We start from the raw sequence: 17,822 nt of genomic DNA, 5'->3' as shown, positions 1-17,822 counted from the left end.
CTTCTGCTGGAAATGCCAAGGTTGGCCATGCACAAGGCCTGTGTCTGCTTTTACATCCCGCTCCCCTTGGTGGCGGTCCCTTCGCCCGGTGGCTGGTGGCCCTCCGAAGCATCTGTCCAGTGCTGCTTTTTCTTTCATTCTCCCTTCTGGCTCTCTACGTTCTCCTCTGCTGTCATTATGCAGGGTGTCTGGACATCCAAAGAAACGCTGTCATGTTGTGTCACATACATGCAGAGGCCACATATGGTGCCTGGCTTTATCTCAATCAGGATAGTAGACGTGTAAAGATTTCATGCAGGTCTTTGTTTCGACTCGAGCCCCCTAGCTCTTTTCATAGTTTTCTCTTCTGGGCTCTGTACCCTCTCCCCTCTAGGCAGAGAGGAAAGGATCAGTAGCAGAATAAGGAATGTCTGATCCTTGGTGTTCATAGTGAAGAAATGAGAGGTCACTGATGAAAGAATATTTTATGGTTGAAACTTAAGAAAAAAAATTTCAGTGCCGATGATAGAAGAGGAAAACACAATGCAGTTAAATTTCTGCCTTCTCTCACGGAACTTCCAAGCGAGTGTTCAAAAGATAAATGCTCTTCTTTTTTTAAGGTTTATTTATTATCGAGAGAGTGCAACCAGGGAGGGGCACAGAGAGAGAGGCAGAGGATCCAAAGTGGGCTCTGATGGGCTCTGAGCTGACAGCAGCGAGCCCGATGGGGGGGCTTGAACTCATGCACCGTGAGAGATCATGACCTGAGGCGAAGTTGGATGCACAACCGACTGAGCCCCCCCAGGTGCCCCAAAAGATAAACGCTCTTAAGGCAAGTGAATTTTCCTTTGCGCACTTGCACAGGAATTTAGGATAGGCTGGTGCAGTGTTGCCTTGAAAACTGGCTAAAGTTTTCAAGAAAACAGGCATAGCAGACACTACTTGTGTTCGATAATTAATGCTGAAAGCCTTAAGCATCCAGTAAAAAAAAAAAAAAAAGTCCTAGCTAAAGCCCTCTGACTAAAAAAAAACAAAAAAAAACTTCTCGATCAAGTCACTGCACATTACTAATCACATTGGTGCAGAAAGCAGGTTGTACAAATGCAATAACCCAGAATAAAAGCCCACTAAACACGTTTTAAGCCCTCCTGTCACACAGGGCAGTTTTATCTACATGGATGACCCACTATAATGGTCATAAAGCATGTTTGAAGACCCCACTGGCTGACCCCGGTCCAGGCAAGAAGCGGGAGACAGACACACGGGGGACGTTCATTTACATTCCCTGTGTATTTCTAATTTTTTTTTAACGTTTTTATTTATTTTTGAGATAGAGAGAGACAGAGCATGAACGGGGGAGGGTCAGAGAGAGAGGGAGACACAGAATCCGAAACTCCAGGGACCGAGCTGTCAGCGCAGAGCCCGACGCGGGGCTCGAACTCACAAACCGTGAGATCATGACCTGAGCTGAAGTCGGACACTTAATGGACTGAGGCACCCAGGTGCCCCCTAGTTTTTTTATACAACATTTGATAACACTGACCTTAAAACTCTTCCCCTCTGCCGTCAACATTTTATTATAAAAATTTTCAACACAGCAAAAACTGGAAGGAATTGTACAAAAAAGAAACACCCTTTGCCCACGAGCTAAACGCTCAATCTGTATTTTCCTTAAAAGTCATAAGAGACTCTTGAGTATGGAGAACAGACTGAGGCATACTGGAGGGGTACTGGGGGGAGGGATGGGCTAAATGGGTAATGGGCGTTAAGGAGGGCACCTGCTGGGATTAGCTTTGGGTGTTACTTGTAAATGATGAATCACCAAATTCTACTCCTAAAACCAATACTGCACTGTATGTTAACTAAATTGAATTTAAATTAAAAAAAGAATCTAGGGGCGCCTGGATGGTTCAGTTGGTTAAGTGTCTGACTTCCACTCAGGACACGATCGGTTCACGAGTTCAAGCTCTACATGGGGTTCTGTGCTGACAGCTCAGAGCCCGGAGCCTTCTTGGGATTCTGTGTCTCCCTCTCTCTCTCTCTGCCCCTCCTCCGATTGTGCTCGGTCTCTCTCTCTCTCTCTCTCAAAAGTAAATAAAGATTAAAAAAAATCTTTTTTAAAGAATCTATATTTGTATTACCACATTACCTATCCATCCCTCCATCCAATTCATCCTCTCTTTTTTACCGTGTTCCAAAATAAATTATAAACATGAGTCCTGTTCCCTCTAAACACTTCTACATGCATGACATAAACTATAGAAACTATATTCCTTTGGGGCAAAAATATAAACGTGTTTTCCTGGTCCTGCTCTCTTTTTCCCCCTTCCTTGCGTCTGCTACACGGTCACGTCTCAGCTTTGTGACAGCAGGCAAAATCTCAACAATCATGCCTTACGTGCTCCCAAGCCTGACCTCACTCACGAGCTCCAGCTTACCCCAAAAGCCCTTTCCATTTCACGCCTAAGACACGTCTAAGTTGTTTGTTCTCGATGGTGCCTGTTGTTTCCGTGCTCCCTACCACAGTCACAGTTATTCAGAAATAAACCTGAGCCAGCAATCTTCAAAGATTCTCCAATTTCTCCTGCCTCCCTCATGCCTAGAATTCCACGGGAAGTTTTATAATTCCTACTACCAAAACTTCTAGCAAATCCTTCTCCCACTTACCCACGCCCACTGCTGTGCTCCAGTTCAAGCCTCCTTCGTCCATTTTCTAGACTCTGAGACAGGCACGAAGCTCGGTCTACCTGTTCTAGTCCTCTTATGCCACCTGGGATTAGGTGTCCACAGCAGAACCAAAGGCTGTCTGTAGGATCAGTCCTCTGCTGAAAGCCTTCACTGCCCTCTCCCCCCACCCCGGCCCGGCTTCCAGAGCTTTGCCGTCCAATATGGTGGCCACTGGCCTCACGGGGCCATTCAAACTGCATGACATGTGGCTAGTCAGAATGGAGATGCACTGCAAGCATAAAACGTGTAGATTTGGAAGATGCTGCATGAAAAATGCAAAACGTCTCCTCAAGAATGTGTTTTTGATTATCTGTTGAAATCACTGTATTTCAGACGTACCACCTTTCAATCTAAATAGTTATTGGAATTAACTTCGCCCCTTTGGTCTTACTTTTTATAAGGTGGCCACTAGGAAATTTAAAATGACCTATGTGGTTTCCATTATATTTCTATTGGACAGTGCTGATCTAGAAGAAAACCCCTCAAACATGCCACTTACTAACCCTCAAAACTCTTTCCCCATGCTTGCTTCCCAACATGATGTCTCACCCCCCTTCTACAAAGGCAATGTTGAATTAAACCACATAGTGGGATTGTTCCTCATAATGGTGATCCATCAGGGGATAAGTATGACCTCCTTGTGTCCCCCGTGACTCCTTTCAAATGCTTCATAGAATGCCCAGGCATAACACAAAGGAGAAAATGGAGGTGCAAGGGAAAATCTATAAACCAATCATGCACTCAAGTACAAAGTCAAGGAAATCTCAAAATGGATTATTAAGATGCCCAAAGGCTGCTTTGATTTGTTTTCATAGGGAATCTGCTCCAAAATAGAATGCGTGTAGTTGAGCGTATAATCCCCTTGACATGAAATGCCACCATCCCGAACAAATCCGCAGATTTCAAAAAGTTCCCACAGGTCGCTGCCATGCTGCTCTGGGGTGGGGTGAACTATTCTGTTGTTACACAACCACAAGGAGGTCCTCTATCTGAGTCGTATCTCAAGTGCAAGGTCACTTCTGCATCATGTGTTCAAGACGCCCGCAATGAATGTTGGGTGGGGGTACTCACCTGAGAGCAAGATAAGTAAAGAAAGGGAAATCGGCGTGTTTGAAGCCCTCAGCTTCCCCTAGAAGTCTTCAATCCATAGCCAGGGGGCCAAAAGCCTATTTTGCTAAATAAAGTTTTATTGGCACACGGCCCTGCCCATTCATTTACATATTGGCTAAAGCTGCTTTTCTGTTACAGTAGCAGCACTGAATAGTTGAGACCTGAGAGCCTAGAAAGCCTAAAATATTTACTACCTGGCCTTTTCTGGGGGGGGGGGGGGCTGAAAGGCTGACCTCTGGCCTAAGGGTCAGTTTTTCTTTACACCAATAAAGAGGGGCGCCTGGGTGGCTCAGTCGGTTGAGCGTCCGACTTCAGCTCAGGTCATGATCTCGTGGTCTGTGAGTTTGAGCCCCACGTCGGGCTCTGTGCTGACAGCTTGGAGCCTGGAGCCTGCTTCGGATTCTGGGTCTCCCTCTCTCTCTGCCCCTCCCCCGCTCATGCTCCGTGTGTGTCTCTCTCTCTGTCAAAAATAAATAAACATTAAAATTAAAAAAATTAAAAAAAAATAAAATAAACCAATAAAGAATGTCTTAGGCAGAAGGAGAGCTTCTGGCCCTGGAGATACAAGGTTGAAAAACACAGAGATGATGAATCTGCAGCCTGGAACACTCCCATTTAGTTTCTCGAGGAACCCCGAAAACACATTCTTTTTGGACTTTTCAAACAGGACTTCAGTTCACACTCGTCAGAATTTTTCAATTATTTTTTTACGTCGGGGGCCACTGTTAACAAATACTCTGGCCTTCACCACAGACCAGAGGCTACGTTTCACCTTCAGATGAGACTGAGTTGCTTCACCCACACAGAATTTTGTTTTTAGCATTGCTTCGGGTTTTTCATTATGATTAAATTATTTCCCAGTTTTTTTGTTTTTTTTTTTTTAATCAAGAGTCCAAGATTCTTTTGAAACATCCGAGGGCATGGCCACAATGAGTCTACTTTCTTACTTGGTAATAACAATGAGCTAGAGCTGGGAAGTAATTTCTTCAATGCTTATTTCAACGCAACTCACCACCCTTTGCCACAGGGCAAATGCACCTGAAAATCCCAAGAATTTCCACCACCCCATCACAGGCATTAGCTCCCCATGACTTCCCCCCCAAGATAAATATAAAACAGATCCAATTTGTTTTGTTTCCATCATTAAACCCTCCCAGGGCATTCTAGTAGACCCGCTGGGTTGGGGGTAGGGCTTTTTTAACAGATACTTCTGTAATCCCAAATCCTCCCACACTAAGAAGAAAGAGTGAGAGCTCATTAGAAAGAAAAACAAGTAGCTTTTATTTCTTAAAAAAAAAAAAAAAAAAAAAAAAAAAAACCACAATATTTTATAAAAAAAAAAAAAAGAAATAATAGGCGTCCCCCAGAAAATAAAAAAAAAAAAAAAAATCAAAAAAACCAGACGCCAGATTTTGTTTACTGAAAAGCTTTGCTGGCTTTGCATCATCCTGCAGCCAGAGCTTTTCAAACCATCAATACAGCAAACGTGGCCTCGGTCTGGAAAGGTGAGGAAGCCCAATGTTTAGCTCCAAGGATGTCACTTTAGTTAACTGCTTAATCCAGTTCTCTCTGTATAAACACCTGAACTTTGTGAGAATCTATAAAGATTTACGACAGCACCAAACACGCCGTTTTTGACTCTGTCCTTCTACCCAGCTTGGTACTTTTGTTATTTCTTATTGAAAGGAGAGATCTACTCCAAGTAAAAACGCTGAAACAGGGAAAAGGAATTTTATTCCCATAATCTGATTGATTACTTCCCACTCTGAGCACTCAGGAGAGAAAAAGCAAACTAGAGAAGAGAAGAGAAGAGAAAAAAGAAAAGAAAGCAAACTTTTACCTGTCTGTACTTGGATTTCCCCCACTAATCTTCTACAAGCAGGCAACATCCATAAAACACAAGTTACTGACGGGAACCCACGGGCCAGTCGTGCTAGCTGGGTCCCCTAATCCGTATGCATCAAAATATGGGGGAAGACATCTGAGATGAAAAGCAGACATTTAAAGATGTCCTGACCGCTGACTCAGGTGAATTCGATGCTTTAATTCACCCATTCTGGGAGGAGGAAAAAACAAAAAAAATCTGTGACTTGTTCCATTCTCTGGAATATTTTTAAGATTTTCTGTCATTGTTGCAAAACTTCCCAAGTGGAATTTTTACCATTTGGAGTCTGTAATTTTATTCTGCAGAATTCTACCCTGGGAATTAGAACCCCTGGGTTCCTATTTAGCTGAACCTTGAGCGAGGCACCTCGCTTTCTCCATAAACCAAAGACCATCTTAATCTTTCGGATACCATTGAACGCCAGCATCCTTCAGAGTTTATGATCCTATCTGGCTCGAACCAATGGAAATGTGAATCAGCCGCCATGTCTTACGCAGCAATGAATGACCTGACCACTACAGCAAAGGGCTTGGGGACTGATAACGACCAGCTGCCAGGAAAGCAATTAGATGACGGTTATTGATAACAACGATAACGAAGACGGACAGGGCAGTGCTGTGGGGTAACAACTGGGCTGTGCCCTGACTGGGAGGACTAGCATACCTCGATGAATTAAAAAAGGAAGGTCAATCAAAAGACGCACGCACAGAAGAGTGAGAGGGTTGGGCTTCGGCAGTGACACAGCCACGTCCGGGGGAAGGGGGTGCCCGCAGGGAAACAGAGCAAGGCACCGCTTGGTAACGCCAGCAACTGGGCACAGCCACCAGCTCGGCTGGCCCCAATTTCTAGGAGCAGGGAGAAGCCTTCTGACTGTGTTTCCGACAGTATTTTGGCTTTCCCACACAGCAGCGTAGGAGGAAACTGGCTCATTGGGGCCACGTAATAGTTAAGAGTTGTTTTCGCAGAGATACTGGCCGTTTTTAGCGGATGGGGAGAAAAATCCACTGAATGGCCCAGGATGTTTTTTGTTTTGTTTTGTTTTAACGTTTATTTTTGAGAGAGAGAGAGAGAGAGAGAGAGAGAAGACACAGAATCCAAAGCAGGTGCCAGGCTCTGAGCTGTCAACGCAGAACCCAACACGGGGCTGGAATTCATGAACCGGGAGATCGTGACCTGAGCCAAAATCAAGAGTTGGACGCTTAACCGAATGAAACACCCCGGCGCCCCCAGGACTTCATATATGCTCAATAAGATGAATACTGTGATCAAATTACTTTTTAAAAAGAGAGAGGGAGAAAGAGAAGCCGAGAAAAAACACAAGTGGTTTTAAGTTATTCCATACAGGCTAACACTCACAAGGATATATAATTACCCTTAAAATTTTACTTTTTCAACTATGCTGATACATTGCCCAGTCTTTTTTTTTTTTTTTTTAATTTTTTTGAAAGAGAGAGAGAGAAAGGTAGGGGCAGAGAGAGAGGGAGAGAGAGTATCCCAAGCAGACTCTGCACTGTCAGCACAGAGCCTGATGCAGGGCTCAAACTCACAAACCGTGAGATCATGACCTGAGCTGAAATCGAGTCGGACCCTTCACCACCCGAGCCACCCAGGTGCCCCTACATTGTCCAGTTTGGAGCAGCCTTGACCCACAAGCTGTGAGCCACTGATGGCTTGCTGTCTGGGCAGGAACCACACAGAGCAATCCTGAGAACGTGACAGATTACCCCAGTGGCAAAGCAGTAATACACGGGAGGTAGACAGACCCGGATCCAGCACTGGTCTACCATTCACTTGGCTAAAAGACCTTGGGCAAGTTACTTCACCTTTCCTGGGTCTCTGTTTCCTGATCTCTAAAAAGCAAACAGTGACATGATCTCCCCAATATTAGTCACCACATTAATAAAATATTCAGACTACACACAGCAGACCATTCAGCAACAGGGTGAAGCCGCACCCCAAGTGGCTATGGTTACCTTTCGTCTAAAATGATACATCATCCATGGGGAGCTCGGTTGGCTCAGTCGGTTAAGCATCCGACCTCGGCTCAGGTCATGATCTTGAGGTTTGTGAGTTGGAGCCCCCATCGGGCTCTGTGCTGAGAGCTCGGAGCCTGGAGCCTGCTTCAGATTCTGTGTCTCCCTCTCTCTCTCTGTCCTACCCCCCTCTCACACTGTCTCTCAAAAAGTGAATAAATATTTGAAAATTTTTTTTAGCAACAGATCATCCAGACAGAAAATCACAGAGGGAACAAACACTGACTTGAGCGACACTTTAGACCAGATGGACCTCACAGATACACACAGACCATTCTACCCAACAGCACCAGAAACACACATTTCATCTCTAGGACACGTAGAACATTCTCCAGGACAGATCACCTGCTGCTCCACAGAACAAGTATCAACAAATTTAGGAAGACTGAAACCCTATCAAGTATCTTTCCCGACCAAATCACATGAAACCAGCAGGTAATAACAAGAGGCAAACTGGTAACCTCACAAATATGTGGAGATTGAACAACGTGCTCCTGAAACAGATTTAAGAGGGACGTTTATAGCCACAAACGCCTAACTACCCTGGAAAAAAAAGAAAGCTCTCAAATGAGCAACCTAACTTGACATCTCAAGGAACTAGAAAAAACCCACCTAAGCCCAAAGTTAGTAGAAGAAAGAGAGTAACAAAGAGCAGAAATAAATGACAGAGAGACTAAAATGATATATTTCATCAGGGTTCAAATATTTTGCTATTTAAAAAATTTTTTTAAAGTTTCAAGATGGGGCACCTGGGTGGCTCAGTCGGTTAAGCAGCCGACTTCGGCTCAGGTCATGATCTCTCAGTTTGTGAGTTTGAGCCCCTCGTCAGGGTCTGTGCTGACAGCTTAAAGCCTGGAGCCTGCTTCAGATTCTGTCTCTGCCTCTGTCTGTCTCTCTCTGCCCCTCCCCGACTCACACTCTGTCTCTGTCTCTCAAAAAAAATGAATACACGTTAAAAAATTTTTTTTCAAAGTTCAAGATGCATAAAGAAAAGCATATGCAACTGAGATGGAAAAAAGCCAAACAAGTAAGGAATTAAACCACAAAAATTATTTTATCTACATCAGCATGAGTAGCCTGTCCTTTGCACAAAACAGGCTCGTAAAACTGATCTGATAAAGTGAGGGATGATTAAAAGGAAACACTAAGTTCTTTCAACGTTTATTTATTTTTGGGACAGAGAGAGACAGAGCATGAACGGGGGAGGGGCAGAGAGAGAGGGAGACACAGAATCGGAAACAGGCTCCAGGCTCTGAGCCATCAGCCCAGAGCCTGACGCGGGGCTCGAACTCACGGACCGCGAGATCGTGACCTGGCTGAAGTCGGACGCTTAACCGACTGCGCCACCCAGGCGCCCCAGAAACACTAAGTTCTTGAGATGCAGTCGAGGCTGTTTTGTTTTGCTTAAGTCAAAACATAATGTGGATAAAACTATTTTTACAGTCGTTAAAAATATCAAAGGAAACGTTTCGAAGATTTTCATTACTGTGTCAAACCAGAATCTCAGACGCACAACTGTGTGTTTAAAAACAGAAGCGGAATTGGGGCGCCTGGGTGGCGCAGTCGGTTGAGCGTCCGACTTCAGCCAGGTCACGATCTCGCGGTCCGTGAGTTCGAGCCCCGCGTCAGGCTCTGGGCTGATGGCTCGGAGCCTGGAGCCTGTTTCCGATTCTGTGTCTCCCTCTCTCTCTGCCCCTCCCCCGTTCATGCTCTGTCTCTCTCTGTCCCAAAAATAAATTTAAAAAGTTGAAAAAGAAAAAAAAAATAAAAAAAAAAAAACAGAAGCGGAAGATGCCAGCCTGTCACCTGGGCTGGACATGGGAGTCCAAACGGACAGTGGCACCGGACTCAGCAGCCCTGGCGGGAAGAACCACCCAGGACACCCTGGTCCGGGTTCTCCAGCACTCTAGAAGTTGGATTTTCTCCGATCCTTCCTCGTCCATGAACTCTGTGGTCATTCCATGTCTGTTTTGCTCCCAGTGGCTCGTCTCATAAGCCACTCACCAAAGCCAGCGTCTAAATCAAAGGCGGAAAGCACCAGGTCAAGCAAGCAGATAGAATAGGGAAGCTGGTCAAGAAAATGGGGCTGTGCTGTCACCTCGAGCCACGAGCCACAGTGCCATGGGTCCACCCCATAACCAGCTTTCTAACTCCCCACAACCGCTCCTCCTACATTGTAGCAAAAAAAAAAAAAAAAGAAACCCAGATGCCCCAGACTGATTTTCCTCTGACCCCTCCTTCAGTTCTTTGTGTTCTCAAAAACCTTGTCCTTTACATCAAAGTTTCTGCTCTCCGGCACGAGGATCCGGTCAGGGTGGGTGACTTTTCACGCCTTCTTCACTTTACATGTGCCAGGCATTAGAGAAAAAGAGAGAGAGAGAGAGAGAGAGAGAAAGAAAAAACCGTCTCTGTGTCTGTTTCAGGGACAAGAGAGTAGGAGGGGAGCCGTGAGCCAATTTTAATACGGAATAAGCCGAGAGAAAGATCAGCATGTCTGGAAGCAACAGGTGCTGGCAGTGCAGGGGAGAAGCTGGCAGGGCTGTGCCGGGGGCCTTCGGAAGGAAAGAAGGAGGAAGGCACAAAAGGGAGCTGGCGTGCGAAGGAGTAGAAGCCTTTATCCCTGGATGCTGTCGGGCATCCTTTGGTTTTAGAGTAATTGGGGATGTTAAAACTGCTCCCAAATAATAGCACCGCAAAGCCTCAGATACCCCTCCACCCAGATCCCAAGGTGATCATCTTACATGACTCTACGACGGTGATCAAAACTAGAAATTAACCTTGGTCTAATTCCATGAACGAAACCTAAACACGCGCAATACCCATTTCACCAGCTTTTCCACCAACGTCCTTCTTCCAACAGGATCTAATCAGGTCCCGCACTGTTTTTACTCACTGGTGATTAGTCTCTGATCTGTGACAGTTTACCGGTCTTTGGTTTTCACCATCTTGACTTTATTTGTTTTGAGAAACAGATAAAGAAAAAGCATGAGCAGGGCAGGGGGAGAGAGAAGGAGAGGGAGAGAATCACAAGCGGGCTCCGCACGGTCAGCACAGAGCCCGACACGGGGCTCGAACCCACAAACCGTGAGATCGTGACCTGAGCCGAAATCGAGAGTCATGATGCTTAACTGCCTGAGCCTTCCAGGCACCCCATGATCTTGATTATTTTTTTAAGAATACCTTTGGGGCACCCGGGTGGCTCAGTCACTTAAGTGTCCAACTTCGCGGCTCAGGTCATGATCTCGCGGTTCGCGAGTTCGAGTCTCAGGTCGGGCTCTGTGCTGACAGCTCACAGCCTGGAGCCTGCTTCCGATTCTGTGTCTCCCTCTCTCTCTGCCCCTCCTCTGCCCACGGTCTGTGTCTCTCTGTCTCTCAATAATAAATAAACGTTAAAAAAAATTAAAAAAAAATACCAGTGGTCAGGGATTTACTTTGTAGCTACCCTGCCATTTGGGTTGGTCCAATGTTTTCTCATTAGACTGGGATTAGGGATTTGGGGGAAGAATACCCCCACAGGTGAGGTGCCCCCCTTGCTGCCACATACCAGGGGCTGTGTGACCTCCACGTGATACAAGGCAGTGTTAACATTATCGCCTGGCTACACTTGGGGTCTGCCGATCTCTCCGCTCTAATGTTCCTATTTTTCCCCTCCCCCCTGCCTTACTCTCACCTGACCGCCACCCCTCTCCCCCCCTTCCATCCTCCCCAGGCACTGGGCTGCAGTCACAGCAAGGGCTCTCCCGTTGGGACCCTGAAATCATCTTCCCGTGCAACTGTCCCTCACGGGCAGGATCTTCACGGTGTGTCTGTGGAATCGGGGTGAAACAGGCTTCTGTGCCTGGACGGCTCAGGGGAAGGAATACGCCTGCATCACTGCTGCAGAACTAAAATCATCTGGAAGTATTTTCATTTGAAGCTGGCTTACAGAAAGGGAGGGGGAAAAAAACACACTAACCAAACTAATCTGGGGCACCAGGCATCCCGTTTCACTCATGCACGTTTCCAATATAAATCTCCTAATCACTTATATCTTGTTTCTCAGGTTTATTGTGAAGGCAAGTCTCTTTGATTCCTCTCCAAAGGATCAACCCCCTGCCTGAAAAGGAGCGAGCTCAGGCAGACAGGCAAAAAAACACTGTTCAGCCACGCCCAACAGACCATCCTTGCTGTAAGATGCTACCTAAAGGCAACCCGCCCCCCTTTCCCTAGTTAAGACTGCACTTTACTCTCTGGTAAGGGAGGTTTTTCTCCCCAAGTTCAGCGGCTTGGGTCCCTTGCAGACTCTCCCTCCCACTAGGTGGCACCAGATGTCACCTTCAACGTGGGCTGCTCTCCACTGATTTTCTTTTTCCGCTGTGCAAGAGGGTCCCGCGCCTAATGGCAAGCACTAAATTTCACTCGTAATGAACGCTTCCTCTTTTCTGACACGCACGGTCATCTGACGGGTTCTGAAACAGGTCAAATCTGAACTTTTGGAATACGGTCCTCAAGTGATCACAGGGCGCGTGTTAACGGTCACGGCCATGGTACTCACGACCGCAGGAGCAGAAGCGAGCAACCGGGAAGAGGTTTCAGAGGGCACTGAACGCAGCACTTCCTCAACTTCTAAGCTCTGGTTTCACATCAGTTTATCTACCAACTGGATCACTATCCCCCACCCCCCCAGAGAGGGTTCAACTGTGTCCAGTTAGCGAATGTGCTATCAAACATTTTAAGATGTGCCTTCTACATGCCCGTAGTTACAATATGACTCCCATTACATATTAAAGGCACAGATTTAATGATAAACCTCGTTTTCACCACTGTTAACTCATCCCCTCGGCAGAAACCAATTTTCCAAAAGCGTGGAGGCGGACATCACCGGGAAACGTACCAAGAGAGGACGCTCTCTATCAGCCAAGTTACCATTACTTGGGTGGAAGAGGATGTCCCCTCCCCCAAGGGAAAGCGTTACGTGTGTGAAGTTCCCAACCGGGCCCGGCAATCTGACCCATGGTAACTGCGATTTACAGTTGTTCGAGTGCATCCCTTAGAGATGTGAGGCCCTTCGTTGTTAATACTGTAGCAACTCTGTGACAGTCTCCTCACAATGTGAGCATCTGGTCTGTGGAAGGTCGGCCCCTGATGTCGTTAATTGCACAGGCTTATTGTTTTATTCCCATGACCCCTCCAAAATACAGACCTGGCATCTATTCTTTCCCGGGCCGATCAACAGACTTACGTAGAAGAGACAAATATTTTGGCCCAGGGCTTTCTTTTTAAGTGGAGAGCAGATCATATCAAGGAGGAGTTTTCAATCCAAGAGAGTTATGCATCTCACATCGAATGTATCCACAAAACGCATCCGTACGTGATAAATCTCATTGTTCTAAACGAGTATTCGCGCCCGCAAAGTATTCCAGTTCTGGGCTACACCACCTAAGTGTTTTTTGTTGTTGTTTTTCATGCCTGGACTCAATCATCAAGAGGCTGTTCCATATGCTGGCTGTCTGATCTTGTCCAGAAGCTCCTCCCCCAATTAACAACTTGTCTGTTACCAATTTCATCACCTTCCCTACCTACTAGGTGTCTGCTTTTGCACGTACGCGTGGACACACACACACACACACACACACAAACTAGGCTGTCTGTCTGGTACTGCTGGGGCAGTCTACTGGGATGCTAAGCCCAGAGTACAGACATTCAGCTAACAAATGACAACACTGGCTTCTCAGCCCCCGGGGAACTACATGCGCAAGAGAAATTACATCCTCCCCCCTGCACACGTGCACCCTCAGCTCGCGGTCCAAAGCAACGTCTTCCCGCTTTCCTCCTACCCCACACCCCTTCTCAGCGCTCTTCTCTCCGATCTAAGGACAGAAGAGCCTCTCTGGACTTCAGTCCCCATGACCTTGCATGGGTGGCCACAGACTTCGCAGCTCCCTTGGCTCGAGTTTCATTTCCACCCCCTCATGCAGAAGGGGTGTGTGGCTCGGGAGGGGGTAAAATGGCACAGGGAGGTACTCTGCAGCTGCTCCCAGCTGCTGAGAAATGCCGGTTTCCCCTGATAGGAACCGAAAGTTCCTCTGTTCTGCCTGCCTCTTCGGGGGACTTGAAAAACAAGGCACTGATCATTAGAGGCCGGAACACTTGAAATTTTGACGAAGCTGTGGTGGGGAGTGGGGGACGGGCGGGGGGAAGAACTCATTTCTACTAAACTACGAGCTGAGTGATCTTTGATCTTCCTAGATCCTGTAAGAGTACAATATTTTAGTGATATTCTTCTTCACTCAAATTATCCAGTACTACTAAAAAAACACATCACAGCGTAGGAAAGAAATATGCTATAAGAGATTAGGTACGTCCAAACAGAAACTGAAGGGTTACGTATACGTACGTTCGCAGTCCTTTAAACACTACATCCTTTAAATACTTTATAAATACGTATCTATTATCTTACACACACACACACACACAAACCGCATCTTGTTGGTGCAGAAATACACAGGGAGAGAGGGGGCCCTCTTTATTCCATTCCAAGCTCACCTGCTCTTAAACTCCCAAAGTTTTAAAGCTAATAAAACAGTTCCCTACTTTCATTTACGAACCCGCCACCCCTATAATGGAAACGCAGACTGTTCGTTGCAAAGGATTGCTTTCCCATGACACGTAAGCCACAGACATTTGTTGTCCTGATATTATGTCTGCTAAATTAAGTAATGCGGAATGTTGTTTTAAACCCCATCAGGGTGGAGTTTCATCCCTAGAACACTCCACTGAAGCCACTTTTTTAGAGATTTGCAGTAAAATTTCATTTTCTTGCCATCACTACAAATCTGTTCCCACGAAGAAACAGATTATACTAGTCTCGGGATGCAATTTACAAAGTACTTTATGTTTTCTCTCAGTGAGAGAAATTTACCAAGACATCCTGGCTGGGGTGGTTTTAATTCTCAAACTCATTGTCCATAATGTTTTTTTCCAACTTCCTAACAGGAACACACTTCTCCTTCTGTCAAGACGGTAGGGGGCGCTGCCACAACGAACTATTATGGCCTACTGAGAGATTTCACCAGGCAAAAAAAAACAAGGCTGGGTTTACAAGATTGTCCCATGTCAACGAGCATCTAAAAAAATATCTGACAGGGTTTTCTTTTTCTTCCATAATTCACTTCAGGGCGCAAACACTGGAGTTTTCCTTCTGTTCATGTGTGGGGAGGAAGTGAGGTGGGGCGGTGGGGGGAGACAGAAGTATGTGATAGAAATCCCGTATTATAAATTTGGGGCTGACTCCGGAAGGTCTCACCGAATCCCTAACTGTAAATATGGGCTAAACACAAAGCCGTAACGTGTACTTAATATAGGTAAGTAGCATTCTGCGTAAGAGAATGTATATATACATATACATATATTTGTCTTCAATCTTTCTCATGAACATCAGACTCGCAAGTTCAGAGACAAGATCAAAGAGAACTGTGGCAAAATTTCATTAACTAATCGCACGATCCTGGCTCCATAGGTGGAGGGTTTTTTTTTTTAATAAGATTTTTATACGTAATTGAGTTAAACTTAAATTTATGCATCCAATAAAACACCATTGCGAATGGTAAAACAAAGACATTACTCCAACACTTAGAAAATTAAATTCACCAAACCATGAAGTCTACTGTATTTTTGTAACCACTGTAAATTGCTTTACAGCACTCTTCTGCTGAAATAAACAATCCAAGGAGAGATTTACTTTACAGCGTGCATCTAGTTTCCAAAAGAGAGAGTGACCTAAAAGCTTATGGCTCTTTCTTTTGTTAATACTTGTGTTTCTAGTTACCTTGAAACCTTCCTTCTCTTACATGAGCTTAGAAAGATTCACGTAAAGTAAGATCCAGGTCTGTAGAGACACTGTGCCCTCAAGGACTCACTTCTGGAAGAAGAAACCATCCTACTTTGTGGAAACAAAGGCTACACAGCAATACGAAAATAAAGGGTTTTTAGGACTACATATTTCACCATATTTAATGGCACCTCACAGTCAAAAGTTGTCTTAGGCGTTCCGCGAAGTTGGCTTGAAATGTGTTCACTTACAGCACCGTGCAAGGCCCGATTCAATGCAAACTGCTACAGATAAGAGTTTTAGGGGTCTTTAATCACTTCTTTCTTGTGTCCTTGATGGAAAAAACAGAGAAGTCTTTGTGCTAAAAAGAAGGACCTGTTGTTTCCAGATTCAACAGGTCATTTTTATAAGAACTTCCCAGAGGATACAACATAAATGTCAGAAACACAAGGGGATTTTTTAAGTGGCTGATGATTTTAAATGATATATATTCTATATTAAGGGAAGGTTGTTTGTTTTTCTTTCCAACAAATGGAAAGTTACTGTTTTAAAAGTGTTTAATGTTTGAACTTGACTTTTAAGACCAAATGTTTTCTCATGAGTTGGATTACTGTAAATTCGGCTCCCGAAATCAATCCGAGGGGTATGCATGACCCCTCAAGTAAATAAACTTGTCAGATCATGTTCATTTTTGTTTTGGAGATGAATTATTTACTTAGTGGACTTTTGAAATATATCTGAATTGTGTTATAACTTTTGTAATGTTGTTTCACTTAAAATAACAAAAAGAATGCATACTTAATGAAATAGATTACACTTTAAAAAATGAAAATTCTGGCCACACGATTTTTCCTTGTTCTCCGAGAAAAAAGAACACGCCAATATTTTATGGCAAACAAAATCCAGGTGACACTTGGATTTACTGGAGTTTGGCTGATTCCTTTATTAAAGGTGGTCTAAATTTGAGAAGACTGGCAAATTTAAGATTAAGATCTGAATCAGACCTGTTTCCTAAACTTTATTAGGAGAGTTGTTCACAATGTGACCAGTGTCATTCCCACCCCCCCACCCCCCCCCCCCCCTCTTTTTTTTTAAAAAAAAAAAAAAAATTGGCTACCTCATTTGTAAAGAGAAGTGCTTGAAGATCTCTAGAAAAGTTTCAGCCAGGCCTAAGACACAAGGTACTTTTCTTCCCCTTTAAATATAGAAAACACTTTCCAAAACTCATTCCTCACTCCAAACAAAAGTTATTATCCAGGAAGCCTTTCCTTAAAGCACGCTGCCTGACCGTACATAGACATAGATTTCCCGACTGCCTTAGCTTCTGGTTCTTGACACTTTTACTAAGTCTCCAGATTACTTACCACCTAGGACAGTGATCTGGCAAAGGGTCAAGGGAAATGAATGCCTGATGGCAAAGACCAAGCGTGAGCCACGGGGGTTTGTTCGGCAGAGAAGAAATAAAAACACGCTTTCTTGGGAAAGGCATGGAGTAAACCACGTTGCCTACTAATTGGTGAACAGGTTTCTAACTTAAGTACCCCCCCCCCCTTTAGCCCACAACAGGAATACTTTCGCTGAGCAGAAGAAACAGAGGAGGAAGATTGGCTGTTTGAGGGAAAGGAAATCCCAAAAACTAAAGAAAAAGTCATCAAGGCCAAAATGTCCCTCCCACCGCCCCCCTCAACACCTACCTCCCTGCAAACAGAAGGCACGGTGGCGAACGAGACCCCCGAACCCAAGAATTACTGATGACCCTCTGCCTTCTGCAGAAAATGGGGAGGGAGGTGAGTAGGGGGGTTCCCCCCCCCCTCGCCCACCCGAAGCCCCGGCTGCCCCCCACCCCCCACCCCGGCGGCACCCGGAGCCAGCTCACCGGTACCAGGCGAGGCCCTTGTCGTAGCTGCGGTCGAAGAAGTGGGGCTCGGCGCCCACGGCGCGCACGTCGGGGTGCACGCGCAGGAACTCGAGCAGCGCCCGCGTGCCGCCCTTCTTCACGCCGATGATGATGGCCTGCGGCAGCTGCTTGCTGCCCTCGTCCAGCAGCAGGGCCAGGGTCCCCGGCGGGGCCTCGGCCGCGCTGCTCCCGGCCCCGGAGCCGCCGGGACCTCCGGCCAGGCCGGGGGGCTCCTCTTCCCAGGCCGCCTCCTCGCCGTCGTCGCGTGGCGCGGGCGGCCGGCGCCTCCGCCGCTGCTGCCGCTGCAGGAGCCGCTTCCTCTGCGCCGCCGCGGGCCACACCGCCAGCTCCCTCGGGCCTCCGGCCAGGGCGCCGCGCCCC

At 46.0% G+C, this 17,822-nt stretch overlaps 1 protein-coding gene across 1 annotated transcript in view; it reads right to left on the bottom strand.

The window, feature by feature from the left end:
• HS3ST3A1 (heparan sulfate-glucosamine 3-sulfotransferase 3A1) overlaps window positions 1-17,822 on the bottom strand; it is a 104,580-nt gene that overhangs the window by 85,857 nt on the left and 901 nt on the right. The window contains exon 3 of the mRNA XM_040452931.1: window positions 17,421-17,761. Within this exon, the coding sequence (XP_040308865.1) occupies window positions 17,421-17,761 (341 nt within the window). The remainder of the gene's footprint in view (window positions 1-17,420; window positions 17,762-17,822) is intronic.

Source organism: Herpailurus yagouaroundi, unplaced genomic scaffold (assembly GCF_014898765.1).
Source record: "Herpailurus yagouaroundi ecotype Mexico unplaced genomic scaffold, PumYag 208, whole genome shotgun sequence".
In the NCBI taxonomy this organism is placed as follows: domain Eukaryota; kingdom Metazoa; phylum Chordata; class Mammalia; order Carnivora; family Felidae; genus Herpailurus; species Herpailurus yagouaroundi.
The sequence above is the reverse complement of the archived record's forward strand: the minus strand, read 5'-3'. Positions and strand labels throughout refer to the sequence as shown.